This window comes from Crocodylus porosus, unplaced genomic scaffold (genome assembly GCF_001723895.1).
Source record: "Crocodylus porosus isolate Cpor-Errol unplaced genomic scaffold, CroPor_comp1, whole genome shotgun sequence".
Taxonomy (NCBI): Eukaryota; Metazoa; Chordata; order Crocodylia; family Crocodylidae; genus Crocodylus; species Crocodylus porosus.
The window spans coordinates 12,767,318-12,788,980 of NW_017728951.1; the positions used below are offsets into that span (position 1 = coordinate 12,767,318).

Here is a 21,663-nt window from a genome sequence, read left to right on the forward strand (position 1 = left end):
GGACACTTGACCTACATCACATATTTGTTATTTGCTTTAGACATTTATATATGGTCCCAATTACTGTAACCCTGATCACTGGATAATATTCAATCTCCTTATCCTCCTAACACCTTTGGGTGGCAGGAAAATGGTTTTTCAGCACAAGAAATTAAGGTGGCGAGACTAAGGGTAATATTTTCAAAAAGGCTTAGATCCTATATCACTTAAACACATTTCAAGAGTCCCTTTGGTTTTCATTTAAAAAAAAAAAGAACTGGGCTTCAGGGCTTGCTCAAGATCACACAAATGGCCTCCCAAGTTCTAGGCTACCATCATAGCCACTGGAACATTCACTTTCAGGACACTTCATAGTACAGTGCTGTGTCAAAGATAACCCAGTTTTACCTCAGTTCTGACATGAACTAGCAATATAAATTACTTATTTTCTGCTTGCTATTGTTTCTAGCTTGCACCTAATATGTTCTTTATAACACTTCACTAAGCCCCATTCTGAAGAACAACAGGCAAAATATATTTCCGTCAAAAGATAATGAGAAATGAAGTGTATGTGCATGGTATTTTGGGGATCCTACAAGATTTTGTTATTAAAAATACTCGGAACAGAACGTATTAAAGAATTAAAACTGTAATTGCACTAGGAAAGCAATTTTTGTGGATATGTGGAAGTGAATATTTAATTCTTACCAATAACACAGGTGACTCTGTAGAGCAAAAAGGTATTCATTGAAGCTTTCTATTGGTTTTTCTTGCAAAACATAATCAATACGGCGTCCTCCATTTAGCATTCCAACCTTCACAGATAAATCCTCATCCTTCAAAAGTTCTGGACTTTCGGTGATCTTTTCAACTACAATTCAAGAAGTAGTAACATTTCAGCTGGTCACAAGGACAATCATGCCTGACTGCTCAGTTCTTTCGCTATCAACAATTATCGCAATCAAGCAGCAAACAGATCAATGTCCATATGGAATGATATTGAGATTAAGTCCACAGAGTATATATACCTGAAAAAACAAATTATTGCAGTCTGTGTCCCCCAGCAGTAATGACCATCATCAGTTTTGCCTACATGAAACTAAGGAACTGTTTGCTCATTCTGCACAGATATAAACTCAATACACACTGGTAAATGAATACCTGCCACACAAGTCACAGCAGGCAGGAAACAAGCTCTTTGTCTCTCAAAAGACTAACATCTCTGTCTAAGTAATACTCCTACAGTATTCATCTCTGTTTCTGCACATATACCCAATACTTAATTTTTGTCCTAATCAAAAAAGCAGAAACTCTCTAGATGTGAAATACTTGTTTGTGTTCATTTTGTTTAGACTACAGCTGGGAAGATCCATCAGAAAAGGCTTTTAGTGTAAAGTGTTAAATATATGTATAGGACAAGGAAATACCATAGCAAACATGAAAAGTTAGGTTTCCCTAACAAGATCGGGATATAACTCAAGGACATAACGTTTAACCGTTTAACAACTGTTTGATATTAATAAGCTAACAGCACACTAGTGGAATGCCAGCCTACCTTCTACCACTTGTTTTTCTTCTTCTTCTTTAATCTGATTAGCTACTTTCTCCAGTTCTGCTTGCAGCTGAGTTGAGGAGGTGTGAGCACGAGCAAAATCATTAAGTGTCTGCCAGGCACTCTTCAATGAACTAATAAAGCCTTGTTTCAGATCAGCTCCCATTCGAGAAAGAGAGTCTTTCAGCTCTAAAAAGATGACCGTACCAAAAAGATTTAGTTAGTGCCCTGCTAAAAACAAAAAAGTTTCAAATACAAAAAATCCCTCTACTGTCCAAAGACACCCATGTTTCTGGCAGATATATGCCCATCACGCTGTCAATATAATCTTTTACCATTTAAAAGAAATTGGAAAATATTCTCTCCATGAAATCATTCTTTTGCCACTTATAATTTTTCTAAATAAAAAGTTAAAGAGAAGTATGTGCTAAGTTCTATTAAGAGTTGAGAACCAAAGAAGGGAGACTTCTTCCCCAGTTTGCTTCTAACTCTTGCATTTGTAATATAAAAAGTTTGAATGTGCAAGAGTTTAAGTCCGAAGTTGTGATCCAAATCGTGGTCTCCAGCCACTTAAAGTCTCAATGTGTGCCTCCCTAATGTAGCCTGAAAGCTCCCTACATGCCTGTAGCATCAGTTCTACACAAGCATAGAGCTGTTCTAGTCTGAGCAGCTAATTCCCACCCAAACCCACTGGCACCAAGAACTAGACAGAACAACGCCTAAGACCTCAGAGAGGGCCAATATGATAGGCAGGCTCAGAACTCATGCCTAAAACTCATCAACAGGACTGGGCTTTGTACAACATGTAAGCTGTCATTCAGCAGTCACCAGGGAAAGAAGAGAAGGAAGGAGGTGATGTTGCTGCCCAGCTTCTATATCAGGGGCAGGCAATTATTTTGGACAGAGGGCCACTTTTTATGGCAAGCCATCGAGGGCCACATGACAGGCAGCCAGGGGCAAATAAATATTAATTTTCTAATTTTTTTAGGGGCCCCACAGGCTGGACAGAATGGTCTGGCAGGCCACATCTGACCCGCAGGCCGCATTTTGCCCACACCTGTTCTATAGTGTTTTAATGACTAGAGTACTTGCCCAGGAAGACAGAGTCCTGGTTCCAATTTTCAGGTTTTCAAAAAATATTAGTGATTATGGATGCTTGAGACTCTTTAAATAGGTGTAATTTCAGAATAATCAGAACCTGCCCTTTGCAATTACGCATCTTCAGAAGAATGTCAAATTAGGCACTCCCCCGGTGTGCATCTCCACCTTCGCAGCCCCCCAAAATATCACCAGTCCTTTCGGAAGTGGCCTAAAGCATTTGTTACATTAGAAAATTATAGAAAACATATATAGGTAGGTAGGCAGGTAATCTGGACTTTTTTTTTTTTTTTATTTACCAAGATGAAGTCTTTTTCTGCCTTTGTGATGTGGAATGAGAACTGGTTTTACATCCGAGTGTGGAATAATCATAGGTTCTAACCTGTAAGCTACTGGGTCAAGCTGTAAACAAAAGGAAAATCAGAATCAAAGATAAAAAATTGTAAATGTACTCAAAATTTTAGTTAAATGTCAGTATAAAAAAACCCAACCTGTTAACTATTAGCAAAGATAAAAATTTGTGAATTCTGTTCTACTTCAGTTTCATACTTAGCTCACTAATGTACAGTTAAATTACAAAGTTGCTGCTGGTTCATGAATCAGTAAGTTTTCATTCTAAATTCAGATACTCTAAGAAAGGAATATAACAACAGAAGAGAGCAAAATAATGCATTATGGGCACAGAGTATCCTTCACTACAGAATTAGCACACCAGTAGTCATTGTGCTAAACCAGTGGTTCCCAACCTTTTTTTGCTGTGACCATAAATCCAGGTTGCAACCCCTACCCCTGATTCACTCATGCCTGGTGGTGTCAGAAGAGCCCAGGCTGGGCCGGGATCACGGGGGGGGGGGAGCAGTGGTGAGAGCCGCATGGACAGTTCACTGGGAAAGCCCTGCAGGCAGGAGAGGCAGAGTGAGGGGCAGACTCTGCACAACGCTGATTTGAGGTGGGACCCGAGGTTGGAAGCAACTGTGCTAAACTATGCACGAAAGCAAGATGGGGCAGAATAGGACAACTAGTGCATCTCTTGTTTCAAAGAACACATACAACTGACTGGTTTGTACCAGTAATGTATTGGGTGCAGACAGAAGTGCAGCTCCCCGCTGTAACCAAGAACACTTCGCAGGAAACATTCTGAATTACAGCGATCTCCTGGAACAAACAGAAGCTCGCTGTTGGTTCCAGAGGGGAGGGGAATGTAGCAATGGTTGCAAGCCTGCAGCTGGTTTCCCCGAGCAATAGTCTCTGCTCAAAGCTAGGCTGCAAAGTTCTCATAATGGGAGGGGGGAAAGGAAGCAGAGGGAGCTCGTTCTAAGGGCTCCCCAGCCAGCATTGGAAGGTGGGTTGGGTGAACTGGAGCCCCCCACACCTGGAGAGGGCTCCAGTACACCCACCCCACCTTCCAGTGAGGGCTGAAAAACCTCCAGACAAAAATCCCTCTGCTCCCTTCCCCCCGTCCCATTCTGAAAACAGCTCGAGGCTGGCAGACAAGTTACAGAAGAGGCTCTGTTTTGAGACCTCTTCATCTGATCCCGCATACAATGAGGGGTCAGATTTTTACCCAATTGGCCATTTTTGAAGCTGTCTGCAGCTGTGTGCTTGTGATTGGTCATGGCTATAAACTGCATTCAGTGGCCAGATCAGGTAAAAATTGTGACTTCTGTCTGTACCCAAAGAGCACCATGGCTGAGGCATTCAAAAAGGCAGAGAACACCATGACAAAAAAGCAATCACTAAAGTTTACTGTTTAGACTCCAGAAAATGAACTAGGGCTTTGGCAGTTGGGCTTGATAGTCAGGCTTACTATTTATTAAATGCACACCTTCCCTAAAGCCACCATTTCTCTGAACAATCTGTAACACTCCTTATTTTTTTAAACTTATTAGATGATAAATGTAGTTCTTTCCACCTTCCTTCTCTCTATGTTAATTGAAATTCAATCTCAGAAGCACTCTTCACTTACTGGATGGTAAATATTGAAGAATCCCTTACAGGTAGGAAGTCTGTAGTTTTCATCAATCTTCTCTACTCCTCGCACAGTGAGGAACACACCAATTGGAGAACCAAAGGCAAAGAAAATATCTGGTTCGAAATCTAGAGTATTGTGAACAACGGACACCTAACAGGCACAAAGTAATGAAATAAAATAAATGGTTTCTCAGACTTGGCAGGCAATTAACTTTAAACCTAACTAGAAAAAAAATCATATTTGACTTAGTAGGCTAATAATCCACAAGCACACTCCAGTGCAGAAGACATGATCTGTCGACACTGTTTATAAAGTGAACACTCACAAAGACACCTTAAACTCACACTTGTTTACTGCATTTAAGCCAAACTAAGAGGAGGTATCAGTGCTTTAAAAAAAAAAAAAAAGGAATAGTTCAATGAGCTATTCACATTTTAGATCTACAGTTACAAAGAAATGAAATATGCAAGTATCCAAAGAAAACCTAGTGCAGGGGGACTGGGCCTAATGATCTACAAGGTCCCTTCTAGCCCCTACAATCTATGAAAACCTAACTGACCACTCAACAATGCAGCCATAGTATGTTCTTAATGTAGGAGACCATGATTTAGTAACATGGTTTAAACATGGTTTACTGGGCTGCTGAAGAGGAAAAAATGAATTGTGATGGCTTCACTGCTGAAAAGAAAAGCCCAGGTTACGTTAGCCAACCCTCCCCAACCTACCTGCACACTGACAGATACTGAAGTTCTATGCCTGACTATAAATGGGATACTAAAGCAGCCTTAAGAAAACACATAAAAGACTGTTCTAAACCAATCATTTGAAGTGATACAATCTTACCTGGCCAGTACCAACTTCAAAATACTCATAATCAATGTTCACAGAAGAAACAGAGGCACCCACAGGAAGTTTTCTCTTTGACTGCTCCTGTAGTCTTCCAGATTCTGTAGAGGAGACCGAAGAAACTGCTTCTTTTGCCTTCTGAGCAGTTTCTTGAGCTTGCATGATTGCTTTTTTTTCTGATATTGCCTTTTTCTGTTCCTATTAAAACAAAGCTTTGATTTAAACTGATTTACTAGAGCTATCAGGAATATGCTGTTCTCCACCCTCCCCACCACACACTCCCTCCCCCAAATCCTGAATTGGTAAACATAATTATGGAAATCTAAAATCAAGGATTTGTGGCACGTGAAGCAGGAAAACTTTCAGGAAGTCAAATAAAGGATTAAATATAAAAGACAAAAAAGCTAAACTGCATTGCTGAAACAGCAAGCACCACATTCTTTGATTTTTACCAGATGATAATGACTGATTGGTAACTAGATGTGGTAACACCAATGTTAAGTTTGATTACTAACAGAAGACAGCCAGAAAGCATTCTTCCATTCATTATTATTAACAACTAGTATTGTTTATAGTGAAGTTAAAATTAGCTTTCTTTATTCTCTGGAAAAAGCACAGAAATTATTAGTACCTGACTACAGAGTAGGAGGGATAGAGAAAAAATCCTGATGTTTCAGCAGACTTAAAACCATCCAAGACTGTCTGCATCTTCATTGTGTTACGAGTCAGACCGAGTATACTAGGAATTATCTGTGTATACAAGAATTCATGACCTACCTAGAATAGTTGGTAGCTGTTTTAGAGTATTCTGCTATTAAGTGATTTTAACACTGAACACCAAGCTCTAGTGTTAAGAGTTAAATCACCAATTTAAAGAAGAAAGTAATCTGAATCTGCAGTTGAAAAGAAATACCTTTTTATAAGTAACTAATTAAAATGGATTTCAATTAATTAGGTTAAATGGTATTTCAAAAACTATTCATAATGGGGCAATATGATCTGCCCACCAGCACTGTTCACTTCGATACATGTTATTTGATAGTAATTCAGCGCATAAAATAAATTAAAGGGCACAAACTCAAGGTCAAAAGATACCGGGGTATGTCAGAGGACTGACTGCGACACAAAAACAAAGCTAAGTCGTACTCAAATCTAGCTCCAATCAATATAGTCTCTAAAGATAATTTCCAGTTTTTGTTCAGTGGCCTACAGTGTTCCCTATAAAACAGATCTGCTTTGTTGCTATTTTAATCTCTCTACATCAGCATTAATCCATGCCAACACATCAGTGCAGTGTGCTGATCAACAGTAATATAACAAAGTAAGTTTCACTGTTAAAACAAAATTTCTGGGCTTTAAACAATCACAGGATCATAGAAAAGCAGAGTTGGAAGGAAGGCCCTCTGGAGGGTATCTAGTCCCTGCCTGACACAGGAACATCCCTACCCAAACTATCCCATACAGATACTTTTCTGATCTATTATTAAAACTACACAATCCACCCTGTCCAAAAGTACAAAGCATAATACCCTAACCTGCCACAGGTAAAGGAGCAGGGCGAGTATGATCAGTGCCCCATTGATGCAAGGTGTCCTCTTTTTTGGAACTGGAAATATGATAACTCTAAATAACATCCCTATCTATTTTCAAATATATATTTTGCACCTTCTTGTTTCCAAGCTCCTAAATGAGTAAGGATCTGAAATTTAGACTCAAACCACACAAAAAAATTATAATAGCCTTAGATAGGATCAATAGCAGGAGACTGTGTCTTCTGCTGAGGGGGAACACCATACTTCGGACACAGAAGCGCAACACCTTAACACCAGTTCATTTCAGCTTTGTACTCTGATGCAAGCGTCACGAGAGCCTTGAGTAGGCAGCTGATCACTTCTCCCAATGTAGCTGGCTGCTGCAGTAGGCACTATTACAATGCGAGAGAGTTTGTACTAAGCAAAAAGCTCCCTCTGAGATAGAGTGGACATACAAACACATATACTGGTGTAACAATCCCAAAGAGTATGGCTGTACATTGTACATTTGCACCCTTCCTGAACGATTCACTACCTCAACATTTTATCAGAGCCTTCAGTGCTTCTGGATTTGCTGACGGTGGTACTTTTTAAATCAGCAGCAACTGGTTACAATGAAAGCTTTCACAAATTTTCATAAAAGTGAGTCTGTCAACATTTATGAAAAAGTCAGTTTTTGCTAAAACTCGAAAAAATTCAAGGAAAACTTTTGTTAAAATTCTCAGACAATATAAACACCCAGTCACATTTTTTCACTTTAGGTCTGGGGTGTCATTCCCTTTAGGTCTACATGACATCAACTGCTGAGCAACACCTGGAATAACTTCACCCGGGCATTTGCAGGTTTGAAGCATACAAGCAAAAACAGGTCGCACGTGCTTGGGGTCATTCTGAGTTCGGTCACACTGCTTCAGCAGCACAGTAAACTTGTCTTAAGTCACTTAAGACCCGGCTGCATTTACCTCCTCATTTCTCCACATGCTCAATCACAGCAGATATGATTAAAGCTCCTGTTCAAAGCCAAATTGATGCATTTTGTATCCCATCAATTTTTGCTTCCCCCATCAGGATAGGAGGAACTAAGGTCAAAGCTGATTTTATCTAGTAAGGAATGTAGTGATTAGGGCATGGGAAAGAAACTATTCATAATGGGGCAATATGATCTGCCCACCAGCACTGTTCACTTCGATGCACGTTATTTGATAGTAATTCAGTGCATAAAATAAAATAGGTCGGGCAAAATATTCTGAAGTAAACAAGTAACTTCAGAATCTGAGGTCCATTGAATTGCAGCTAGGCATTTGAAAAAAAAAAAGAGCTGTAATGACTATTGGATTTTGTATGCTATTCTGACAATATAAAACACATAGTTTGGTTTAACCTTGCCTAGCTAAAAGTATATTAGGAAAGAAGGGAAGCTAGTATACCTGACGAAGTTAGATTTTTTTTTATACATAAACACACAAACACACACACATACAAAAGTAATATGACCAACTTTTTTCAAATTAAGCAGTTATATAGCAAAGATCATCTTATATCATGTTAACATCACAGTGAAAGGCTCGTTGTTAGTAAAATCCCCCAGGGTTCTTGACACAATTTTCAACAGTTGGGCAGAAAATTCTTTATAAAGAAATACTGTATGCTTCTCCAAAAGTTGCCAAAAAAGACTTTATACTTGAAAACCTCATTTAATTCAAAATCCAGGGGACCAGAAAGTGCTGACTTTGAAATATGTGGGTTTGAAATAAAGGTACCCATACTGATTTGCACACGTGCATTTAGTTTAAAGGCAAAAAGCTCATGGTATGGGATATAGTTTTTTGGGCTGGGCCCCGGCAAAGTCAACAGCATTTCAAGCCAGGATTACCCCAGAGCTCAGCACTACTCAGTATGTGTGTGAACTCCAGATATGCCCCACTAAACATATGCTAATTAGCCCCCACTCGTAACTGGAACTGCATGTCTTGTCATGAGTCTTGGGACCCTCCAAAAATGTGCATGTAGACAAGGAACTGGGCTGCCAGGTCTGGCTCCACCCCAGGGAGGGCAGGGCCACACCAGTTGCATGCAACAGGCCAAGAAAGGGGACAACAGAGCCTCTCATCTACATAGGCATTTGGTGACATTTGCCAGACATTAAAGGCTGGTGAATAAACAGAAATAATTGGAAACAGGACAGAAAGGTGCTACTCAGCTTTAGGAATGAAGAGGAAGTTGAAATGTATTTGATGTTGTGGTTCACTGTGACCTGAAACAGAGTCAGGGGGACAGAGTGTAATGGCTACTACGTCTTATTCAGGTAGGCTGTCCTAAGTCAGCTTTATGGCAGGTTTCACCAGCATCTTTGCCCAGTATGGGCCTTGGTCTTGGAACATGCTTAGCACGAGCTGTTTTCAAACAACTTTATAGTTGGTTTCCATGTCTGAACATATGCTGCAGCAATTTAATGATAGATAACATATTTAACAAGGTATTCCTGGTCCAAGGGACAAGAAAATGGCTTTGAATTGCAATGTAACCATATTTTGAATTTTCTGTATTGTTATGCATACAAAAACCAATCCTTTTGGCTGGTGGGGGGCGGGGGTGACAGTAGCTTCAAAGTATCTGATACTTTAAACAATCCAATATCAAACTAACCTGTGCTTGGATGTGACAGCAATAAGCATGTTAGATATAAAAGGACTGAAATAATTTGGGCTATTACATAGCACCAAAAAGTGAGTTAATATAAACAGAAAAAATATAGGTGCACCTGCAATTAATGCAACACAAGAAACTCCAGAGCAGTTTCCACAGGAGTACATTGCTCCTGGCACAGCATCTACACGTGCGCCTGAAACAGCAGCACTTTGAACTGGGACAGAGCAGCCCTGGGCTGGCAGGAGGCTGAGAGGGTCAGCCCCAAGCTCCAGACATCAGCAGCGGGTGGTGGAGGAGTTGGCTGGAGCACAAGAGTATGGAGCCATGTAGCTGACCCCCCCGAGCCTGCTGTCAGCCCAGGGCTTCTCCATCCCAACTGAAAGTGTTGCTGTCCCAGTCTGTTCACACATACGCGCAGTCATTTACTGCACTGCAATGTAAAATAGTACTGTCCTCAACAGTACTATTTTAAGGAGGAGTTAATTTACTGCACCCTAATACCAGTGCTCATGTAGACAGTAGTGCTTTACTGTGGAGCTACTTAGTCAACTACACAGTAAAAGCTCACGTGTAGATGAACCCAGTGAGTGGTAATGAGAACCCAGCATAAATAGCTTATGTGAACATTTACCTGTTCAGCTGCTCTGTCTTTTACAAAATTAGCAATTTTCTTTCTTGGTCCAAGAGGTATTCCCATTTCCTTCAGGTCATCAACTGTACACATCAGCTAAAATAAAAGACAGCATTTATTACAAAAAATACAACTTAAAAATAAGTTAAGAAATCTAAGAAAGCAGGATTATTTTACAATGTTACATAACTAAAACGGGGCGGGCAACTATATTAGACGGAGGGCCACTTACTGAGTTTTGGCACGCCATTGAGGGTCACATGATGGGCGGCCAGGGGCAAATATATATTAATTTTCTAAATTTTTTTTAGGGGTCCCACGGGCCAGATAGAATAGCCTGGTGGGCCACATCCAGTCTGTGGGCTACATTTTGCCTACCCCTGCTCTAAAAGATCAAGCATATATATATAGGGTAGTTAAATACGTGCAAAAATGGGACAACAAAATCTACCCGACGTAAGGAGTCATGGAGCCATAAAATATATTTCATCTTAATGTCGTGTCTAACTGAAGTTGGGATTTTTTGCATATAAGTTAACTACTTCCATGACACAAAACTTTAAAGCAAACATTTGTCCATTCCACAATTATAGCTGAAAATACTGGTTGTACCAGAGATTCCATATCAATTCTCTCTTTTTCAAATACACTGATGTATTCGGTAAGACTGAGCATTTCCAGAGTCTTCTGCAAGGTTGGAACTTCATCATCCATGCTAGGTTCATAGGACTCATCACTAGAGGGAGTAACTGAAGTACCCAACGAACTGGTATCTTCTGTTATCTTAAGAGAAGATCAAAGGAGCATAACCAGGTTGTCAGACAGAAGAAATGAAAAACAGTACTGTTAACATCTAAGACCATTAATCATCACATGTGAAGTTTTAATGGCACATACAAACAACAAACTTTTCAGCTAATACTGAACTAAGCTAAACAACAACTACTAAAGCTGACAATGGTTTTTATATATCCATGATGTACACAAGGATGCACTCCCACCGAGGTAAAATTGTGTGCGTTTAGGGGGGCAGCGGCAAATTGTTGTTTGATTGTTTCATCAATTTCAAATCTGAGAAATGAAACAAGATGTGTATCTTTCATCACTTTTATACAACAACAGTGATGAAAGATAACACATATCTTTACCTTTCTTCTACAGATGAGGGAACAAACTTGGGGATTCTTTGTCCTACACCATATGGAAGGGCCAATATTGATTAACAATGTCTGGAACCTAGCATGATACTCAAAACCAGTGGGTACAATGGTTCCTGCTGAGACTCTGGCCTCTTTAAGCTCATACATTCACTCTTCCTTTTAACTTACAGACCACAGAAACACAAATAATCTACTTAAGTAGTCTGTTAAAACTTACTAATGCATCATGTGTAGCATTTAACTGGTCACAACGGTTCTGACAGTTTGGCAAACACCTACTAAAAACAAAATTAATCTACCTAAAAATTGAGACATGCAAAGCATACCTGCTTTTCAGAAACAGCAACATCTTTCACAACCCCATTTACAGCAGAGAGATAGCCAGAGCTTCCTGATGAAGCCAAGTCTTTCTGGTTGGACAGTATGTCAAACAGAATTAAAGAACCTGGAAATACAAAATAAGAAACAAAACTGAGTAAAGTATTCAGGTTTTTCCTGATCCAATATCTTACTAGTAACCACAAGGGCTAGTTGCTGAACTGGAGAACGTGAACGTAAGTAAGGTGGTGGGGGGGGGGTTAACTAGGAAAAGTATTCCTATGAAATAAGGGCTTTGAGGTTCAGATATTAAATTTACATACAGTTGAGAATTCTTGACAGAGAGGATGTGATTTATTGACTTCTTTGCTTAAGTTTATTTCACTTGAATAAGTAAAATAGCCAAAAACACATTTTTTCACCAGCCCAGGCTGTGTCCACTTTCTAGAACCTGAAACTAGAGGTTCTCATTGCCAGAACTTCATACTGCTTATTAGACAAGCAAATATTATTTCTCTTTTACCAAAGGGAATGCTGATGGAAATTATAATTAATGCAGGCCACACATACCAAGTCACTTTTTTACCCTGGATTAGAACCCAAATTTTGTGGCATTCAGTATCATGTTCCAATCCCTAGATCATACTGCCTCAAAATTTTAAGTAGAATAAACTACTTATCAGCCTTTTGCATTTTAAGCTAGCAACTTCCAGGGCACTATTACCATCTATCTACCAGATGAGCCTTTTCCTACTTTTAACAGACTTTGCATTTTTCTTGTCCCAGGAATGCTATTTTATTTCGATCAGATACATAAAAGAGCGTTTCTTAACCCATGGGCCGCAACCCAAAAGTAGGTTACAAGAATATATGAAAGGGTCAGAAACAAACTTAACAAGTGGATCAACAAACTTTTAAAATGGATTCTGTGGGTTTTCCCTTGCAGGCTGGCAGAGTTCCAGCCTCCAAGGGCCTGTTTGGGGCCCCCCCACACATACATCCACTCCCTGCCCCGCACACAGGGGGTTTAGGGGTAGGGGACAGTGGTCAAGAATGAGTGGCACTGGGTTGGGACTGGCCATCTATGTTTACAAATGAGTCCTGGTATAACAAGTTTGAGAACTACTGACCTAAACTGTGCCCAGCAACAGAGACTCCACCTTTAAAATCTGGGTTGCGACTCATGAAAAGTGAATACAGGTTATTCATTTCCATTCCAACTTTATCCACAATTGTCTGACAGTAGGTGGGGCTGTTGTAAAACAGTATATCAAGCAAGGTCTCATTGGTGAAGTGGCGCAGACGTCCAATGCTTGGCAAAGTGATTTTCTTAATATTCCTGGAAATTCAAAAATGTTGGAGATAAAATAATTTAAAAGAAATCTAAAGAAAATATTGGAAGTTCCATTTTCTGTAATTGTGAGTGTTTAAACATCCGACAATCCATTCTAGGCAGCCTGAACAGGAATTATGTTCTCCCCCTGCTTCAAACAAAAAAATAATTTTTTTTGCCTCATTACATACTCATACATTGGCATCATTGCCCTTTTTAACTGCCAGTATACATTTAAATTAAGGAACTAATATAATCACTTAAGTTATTTCTAGCCTTAACGGAATGACTGAGATGCTACTTCACTGGAGTCCTGTCCTTTTCCCATGACAGGAACAGGGTGGAATGGGAGAAACAACATATAACAATAGGAAGGGAAGAAACCACAACTCTTTGACAACCAGCAATGGATAAGAAGGGAAAAGAACACAGCAAAGAGGTAGGGACAGACAAGAAGATAGGATCTGAGAAACTACAAAAGAAAAAGCTAACATGAAAATATTTGAAGAGATGATGCACACTAGTCCCCATTAATTGCATTCAGCTGTAGAAAGGGTATGTATTGAACTGTAAAAATACTTCCAGTAGTTTTTAGGATTTTTACATGAGACACTGTTTCCCTTTTCAGTGTTGTACTAGAGCAAGGGTGGGTAAAATGTGGCCTGCAGGCAGGATGTGGCCCGCCAGGCCACTCTATCCAGCTTGCTAGATCCCTAAAAAATTTAGAAAATTAATATACATCTGCCCGGCTGCCTGTCATGCAGCCCTCAATGGCTTGCCAAAACTCAGTAAGCAGCCCTCCACCCAATATAATTGCCCACTCCATACTAGAGCCTACTGCCAGTACGCTGCTTCAGTAGAGTCAAGATAACCATAGCTGACTCCACCCAGGCTAGAAGTTGTGCCTGGATCAAAGGAGGCCTAAAAACCTCCAAGGTAGTTTGGGTAAGCCAAAAAAGCTGACAGGCTGTGAAGAAGCACAGAGATCACAAAGAGGCTGTAACCCAGGTCTTACACTAGAACAAGGTTAGAGAGTTTTGACCATTGTGGTATTAACTGAGTTTTGACCACTGCTTTTCTGGCTTTTACAAAAAATCAAAGGGTGGCCCACTTAAGATAATGTGTGTTTCAATTAGGTCTATGGAAGAAATTTTAAAAAACAAAAATTGTTAAAAGGAGATAAAGCACTATTCTAGAGATCAGGCATGATAAAAAAACAAGCAATTCTTCTTGTATTTACAGAAAAGCACTTTGAACTAAGATACACAGACATACTAACACATACCATACTGTACACATATTCAAATAAAAGGACTGAAGAGAGAAATACAATTTTAATGGAAAGGGAAAAATTAAGATTAATTTTTAAAAGAATCAATTTTAATATACTATCTGTATATATCTTGAAGGAAAGAAATCCTGTTTGTGAAATTCTTAAACAATATTTAGCCTATGAAAAAAGCAGAAAAAAAATACCATATGTTCAACTTCACTCTGTTCTTCAATATTTAGATTCATAATCGGACTCTTTCACCTACTTTGGCAATTGGCCTTTTATAATACATTACAAGACCATACATTTTTCCACTTTGTCTTTAAGGTGTGAGTGATTTTTCCTTTCCCTCTGTTTAACTCTACAATGTAAGAATTAGGCAGTTTAATATGTAAAGGCACAGTTGCATATTACTAAATATTGCTTGGTATACAGACCTGTCTACACCTGTCGCATCCCCATGTAGAGCACTATGCCAGTGAACTGGGAGGAATTCAACTCTGCTCACTTTAAATTCCTCTACAGACTTCTTAAAATGGGTCTGCAACAGCTTCAGAGACACTGTTCTGAAGTCATCAACTTAAGGGAGGGTGATAGGGACAAAATAATGGATATATGTTATTCAAATAACAAACATAACAAGCAATATCCAAATATGTTTCTCAACTGCATTGAACATTTAAATCCTCTTTGTCCATTTAAACGATAAAAAAACTACTTAAACAGATAGAAGAAAAACGTCAGAAAATTGAAGTATCCCAGTCAAAATTGTATATGGCTTCTCCCAGAACAAACTTCATGGTCAAATATGGTCTTATAGAGAGTTTGCTTGGGATTTGTTTTTGTTTAGAATAAATACAAGTTTTCACATTTCAAGTTACACCTGAATTTATAGAAAATCTGTGAGCTCAGTGTTGAGGAATTGATATCTACTAAAAACTCAATAATTTGTCAGTAAACTTTTAAAAATAGTTAACACTGCAAAAATTCTCTTTATTGAGTCCTTTAAGGTGGTATAGAATGCTTTCATGTTATTTATGAAATATTATTTAAAGCTATTCAAGAAAGAAGGCAACCCAAGAGTAAAGAATTGAAAGTATGATGAGCAACTTACCACATTCAACAATGCTTCTAAATCTTAAGTCACACACAGGACCTATCCCATGAACCATAAACACTAAATGGTCAATCTGAGACATCTCTCCTATAGAAAGAGAAAATACCAGTACATTGATACTGTTAATTTATCTCAAGGATGCAACTTATAATGTAGCAAGCATTTAGGGATTCAGAACTGGAATAAAATTAGGCCTGAAAGTTTTCTTTTATAAGGAAGAACATTCTCTCTCCAATATCATGATTAAATCTATACCTGTAGTTAAAGAAAAATTAACTCTCAAGTTTTCTACCTCTATTAGTACAGGCCTACATAATTTGCTTTTTTCCAGAAACTAAGAAATTGGGTAGACTCCAAGAAATGCATGAAATCAAAAACAAAAAAACTTACTAAAAATAAAACGCTGGCTCTCCACTGAGAACCAGTGGTCCTCGTGGTCATTGCAGCCTAGCCTTGCAGCCCACTGGATGGAGTGGGAGGAGCATCGATGCAAATGGAAGCAGCCAAGAAGGCAGCTGCCCCCCTGGCTGCTGACTGGCTGAGAAGGCTGCCCGCTGTGGGGCCACCAGGGCTCCTGAACCAATCAGAAACAAGGGGCAGGTTTGCCACAAAAAGGAAGGAAAAATTGGCTCCATGCACTGCAACTGGCCTGCAAAAAAGCCTTTCATTTGCTGCAACTTAGGTAGAGCTCTATCTATTAGCTGCTGTGGCATTAAATACAGTGGCATTAAATACCAATTTCATTGGTCACCTTTCTTTTTCACATACAAGTCAGAATATTAAGTTATAAAGCATATATACATCTCAGACAGCCTGCCCACAGAAGCACCATGCAAGTTCAAGGCAACACAAACACACATGCGCACCCTGCCCCCTGCCCCATTCAGGCACCTCACACGGAGGAAACAGCTAGATCTTTGTAGTCCAGATACTCCAGAAACTGTAGTTTTAAGTGAAACAGTCTAACATTTCTTCAGTTTGCACTGAACTAACATTATTAATTGTTCTATCAAACGGATTATATTAATTAGCAGAAAACCCTAAAGTATTAATGTTAACTTTTCAAAGTCGTGAGATATAGTGAGCAAAAAAGAATCCATGAAGTTCCAGCTTTGGGAAACAGAATTAACTGTGAAACCAAAACATTTATTTGGCACGAAGAACAACAAATTGCCCTTATAAAGAAACTAGTGCTCTCCATGAGTACTCATGACAGTTCTACTAGTAAAACGTGGCTAGAAGAGTGGTGTCCTCCAGCAACTACCATGCATGAAACAAATATGTTAATAAGACGACAATTGTTTTGCAAAGCTTTGATCAACCATATTTACAAACTGCATGCGGGGGGTGGGGGGGAATGAAGAGATTCAGACAAATCAGCTGACCAAGAGAGCCTGCAGGTCCTTCTGCTATTCACATACCATCAGGAACTTCATCATGATCATCATCAATGCCACGTTTTACCACCCTTGGTCTTGTCTGACCATCTTGTGTGGTCCCCCACTCATCTGGTACCAAGGAAGGTTGGAACTGAACTATTACCTGAAGCAAAATATATTCAACTTTAAACAAGGAAAACTCATTTTCTAGCCTGTTTACCTGAAAATACTGTGCAGTTTAATGTGTCTCATCATTTACTGCATTTAAGTCTTATGACAGACACTAAAATATAGTCTGCCACAAACTCATACATAAGCATGGGAATAAGACCATTTACTGTGAGAGTGGCTAGATAGCCAAAATACAAGATGCAATTAATTCTTGGTTATTTAGGGGGAGCATAAATGATCTGGAAAAAGATACTTTGGTTCCCTCTACTTGGGAGGTTGGCCTGCTTAACTGATTTGTAATCTTACTGGTGTCCCTGGGGGAGAATGATACCCATAGCCCACATTTTTCAACCCTTATACCTAAGCAGATTGTCATAAAGTTGGTCTCTTGAAAGAAAAATAGTCCATCAGCTCTTTTGACCTCAGAGAGCCAACACTGTGATGCACTTTTTCACATGTGACAATCTGAAGTCAGTACAGAAACTTCAGTTATTGCAGAAAACAGCAACCTGCCAACATAAGAGTTTCCAGCAAGAAGCACATTATATGTAAGCTGCACAACCTTTGCTTGGTCACTGCAATTTAACTTACAGTTTTCAAGACACACAGCTTAAACTGATTTGAGTGTGGCCTGCCTAAAAGATTAATGGGATGAAATTTCACATCCTATGTCAGAGCCATTCAACTTATACAGCTCTGGGTGCTTCTGGCCATTCAGATCTGGCATGGACCACCTGCACCCCACTGTTCCCATGCCCTTGTTCCCTATATAATGCATTGCATGGCCGCCTGCCCCACAGCGGGCCCTCCCACTGCACTCTGCCTGTATTCCCAAACCACAGAGGGTTCTCCAAGTCTTCCTAAATCCCCAGCCACTGGCTTCTGCAGCTGTCTTGCTCTGCCCTACCCCATGGCTTTCAGCTGGAGTAGCGAAAGAAAAAGCTCCTGGATTGGGAACCTGGGACCACACCCACCAGCTGGATAGCCTTGGCCTATTATTATGCAGTATTTCAAATTAGATGATCACACTGATTTCCACTGCTCCCCTCCCACTCCCCACAAAAACCTATCACTTCATCTACCCTTACATGGTAGCACAGCAGCCAATGTCAACTGAGCTGGAAGCTCTAAAGGTAAACTAGGGAATTGTCAGAGGGTATTCACAGCAAAAGGCCTTTAACTTTAGAAATTGCTCCATATTCCCAAAAGTCTGCAAGCCCTTTCACTTATATCAGGCCTTTTATTGTATCTGGTATATTGCTAGGGCAAGGAGAGCTTATTCATTTATAAGCTTTATTGTTTGAATATACAGAAGCAATGGGTAGGTACATTTTTTAAAGTTCCTAGTGAGACTAAGGCTATGGACAAATGTAAGTCCACCAACTGTTACAATATAGCTACTAGACTGCATGCTCCTGTAGTGATGCATTTAAATCCCTGTGACAATAACCCTGAAAGCAACAGGGTTAAAGCTGCAGCGGCTTTTCTATTCTTGTACCATTTGTGCAACATGTAAACATTTGCACTGTAACAGCTTATACAAGCATCACTAGATGCTTGTGTCAATAGCAATCTATACCCTAGGTTGACATTCAGGTTATGTTTGAATATACATACACACACTCAACTACATTTTATCTTGAAAGGATCAAAAACAGAATAATTAACATTACCTTAGGATTGTGCATAATAATCGTTTCCCCATTAGGAAATTCAAGTCGCCGGTGCCATTGATTCGTAGTTAGCGCTTTTTTATATTCTGCCTGTGAGAGTAGAGAGTTATGAAAAACTAGTGTGTCTTTTTAACCTAATATGTAACACGTCAGGCCAAAGTTATCCTATACAGGCAACCCCCGCTTAATGCTGCTATAGCACTCATTCAGGATCGATATCTGCTTCTACTTAGCACTCAGTGAGTTTCATTATAACGCTCGCAGTCAACATCTTGGGTCGTCAAAAATTTTTGGTTTCACTTAACACTTGGTTTTTAGGAAACAATTAAGACTGCTAAGTGGGGGGTTGCCTCTACTAGGAAACAGCTTGCACAGCTTTATTCATAAGAAAGAAAATGACTGGTATATACAGTACTACAGAGTGGCTCCAGTTATTACATGAGAAACTGAACAAGCATATTTTAAGCCAGAGGCGTGAAACTCACCCCAGGGCCCAGGTCAGATCCAGACTTCCGGCCAACAGCAACTACAGCAGAGCCGTGTTGGTGTGGCAGCACGAAGCTGAGGCCCTGCCACCAATGGGCCATGGACCGCAATGGACACGGCCAGAATTCTGCAATAGTCCACTCCCCGCAACTCCTAGCAGCCCGTTGGACTACTGGCAGGCTGCATGGAACAGTTCTGCAAGCTGAATCCAGCTTGCAAGCCATATGCTTGACACTCTTGTTTTAAGTCAATAGTACAAGGGGTCAAGGCAAATAAATCAAAAACACTCCATTCAATGCATTACAAGAATATCTGATGAAAAATAGTCCATTAAAAAAAAAATCAGAACCGTACAAAATGACCACATCAACCTTATTTAGGTTTATTTAAAAGTAATGCTGACCTCTAGCTTCTCGCTGAAGTCTTCCTCATATGGGACGAATCTGCTATCTTTGTCTCCTTTATAAAACCATGTACATCGTCTCACTTCCGAAGGCTCTTCTTCCCAATACACAGCTTTCCTCATTCTGTCATACAGGTATACATCATAGCGCCCCCCATCCGTGCTCAAAATAACACTCTCAGGGTCTGGCTGGACTATAATACAAAATTCAGGCTTTGTTACAACATGCTTTTGCATTAACCCATTAGGTGAGTAACCTAAGCTATGAAGGGTGTTCAGAACCTTAGCTGTGTACAGCTCCACACTTTTATTTGAAAAATGAATGTGTTTTCAGAGTGACAACTTGGAGGAATTTGCTTTTGCTGATGGAGACAGAATGCTACTCAAACATTTATCTTTGGAAAAAGATCCTTTTGACTACAGTTTCATGCCACTTTCCCCAGGAACTCCACTCTGTTCCATTATGAAAATCGTCATACTGAGAGCAAAGTGAAAAAAACATCATGATGACCCATGTGGTCAACTGCCTCAAAGACAGGGTTTCCAAACAGTGGCCCGACATCATACTGAAAAGAGTGGAGTCTCTAAGTGGGACAGCACCACAAGTGCCAAAGAAGAACCAAAATAGGAAAACTAATGCAGACCACAAAAGAAGAGACAGACATGAGAAGAAACAATAAGAAAACCTGTCATTAGATGAGCAGCAAGTTGGCAAGTTTTTGTAGCGTCTCATCCCTGAGTTTCCTACAAAATCTTTGTACTGCTGTACTTTGTATACAAACCAAACATTTTTGCATACAATTCTAGGATTCAGTTCCCTTACATACTACAGAATCAGTACTGAAAATTTACTTTCAGTGCTGGATTGTATGGGAGAGACTTAATTCCACTCATGCCAGTACTTAGCAGAACCATTCCACATGCACACAAACTCTGATAGTTAATAACTTCCATGATGTCATTAATAACCATTTTGCAAGGACAAAGAATCAACTGAAATAGCAGCTTTCTAAATGATTTTTATTGATTGTGGAACACTTTACTATAATTCCAGTTACAGATTTTTCCCATTAGATCTTCAAGAATAATTACATTGCAAAACTTGACCAGTTTTTTTACTTTCAGTACTTGATAAAATTGATTAGAAAAAAGCTAGCTATAAACAGGCATAACCACCAGCTGCTTTGAAAGAACAGCTATGTTTGCCATGATCAACTCAACAAATTGACACTAGGCCTGCTCACAAGAATCAAGATGCGAGGCAAAACACAGGGCACATGATCCCAAACAGGTGCAGGTGTGGGCCTGTGTTATTGTGGGATGGTAAGATACGTATTAGGTCTGTAAATCCTGAGAGCGCCGGTGCCAAGCAAACAACATTCTAGACTAGGCACTGGCAACTTGTGGCCTGTGGGCTTGCCAAGTGATAGTATCCAGCCTGCAAAGCTGGGATGTTGGTAGCAATGCAGCAGGGGGGTGAAGTGGCAATCCACTTCCAGGCTTAGCTTTGTTAATTCAGCCTGCTGCACCCAAAAAGTTCCTGATCTCTGTTCCAGACATTTAGACGAGCATGTCTCAGAATCAGTAAAGGGTGGTGCCGGCTTTCTAGTGGCAAAGCAGTACTCATTCTCACATCATTTCTCCTCCATCTTCACAGCACTTCAGCATCATTATTCACATTCAAGGACGAGATTAGCAAAACAAACATACAGAAAATACGAATAGATGTCACATTTCTAAACCTACCAGAGTTATAGACTTCCTCCAGCTTTACAGAATCTAGAACACTGAATGGCATCCATATCTGCTTGTTTTCCACTTCCCTGCAGTAAAACCAATGGGGCTGAACTGGCTCATACTGGTTCTGCAGCAAAACAGGTGGTGCCTGCACCAAGGGACCTGCAGGTCTCGAGTTTTGTAGAGGTTGGGAGGCTGATGGCAGTACTGACTGTGGCTGAGGAAACTGAAAATATCTGTTTTAATACATATGTTTCAACTACCTCAATATTTCAAATAAAAGATGCTTAAATATACTGGATTACAGACAATATTCTCACCCTTATTTTCACAAGTTCCTCTCTTTCCAATACA

The 21,663-nt window shown here is 39.8% G+C and overlaps 1 protein-coding gene across 2 annotated transcripts in view; it reads right to left on the minus strand.

The window, feature by feature from the left end:
* SEC23IP (SEC23 interacting protein) overlaps positions 1-21,663 on the minus strand; it is a 43,656-nt gene that overhangs the window by 10,661 nt on the left and 11,332 nt on the right. Inside the window, exons 3-17 of one of the 2 annotated variants that reach the window (XM_019555798.1) lie at positions 21,319-21,520; positions 19,573-19,766; positions 18,684-18,773; positions 16,882-17,002; positions 15,458-15,547; positions 14,781-14,922; positions 12,868-13,076; positions 11,746-11,864; positions 10,872-11,042; positions 10,260-10,355; positions 5,445-5,645; positions 4,596-4,751; positions 2,929-3,031; positions 1,535-1,720; positions 688-850 (exon numbers count right to left, since the gene is read on the minus strand). In XM_019555798.1, the coding sequence (XP_019411343.1) occupies positions 688-850; positions 1,535-1,720; positions 2,929-3,031; positions 4,596-4,751; positions 5,445-5,645; positions 10,260-10,355; positions 10,872-11,042; positions 11,746-11,864; positions 12,868-13,076; positions 14,781-14,922; positions 15,458-15,547; positions 16,882-17,002; positions 18,684-18,773; positions 19,573-19,766; positions 21,319-21,520 (2,243 nt within the window). Of the gene's footprint in view, positions 1-687; positions 851-1,534; positions 1,721-2,928; positions 3,032-4,595; positions 4,752-5,444; positions 5,646-10,259; positions 10,356-10,871; positions 11,043-11,745; positions 11,865-12,867; positions 13,077-14,780; positions 14,923-15,457; positions 15,548-16,881; positions 17,003-18,683; positions 18,774-19,572; positions 19,767-21,318; positions 21,536-21,663 lie in introns of both variants that reach the window. The other variant, XM_019555797.1, reaches the window with a different exon arrangement.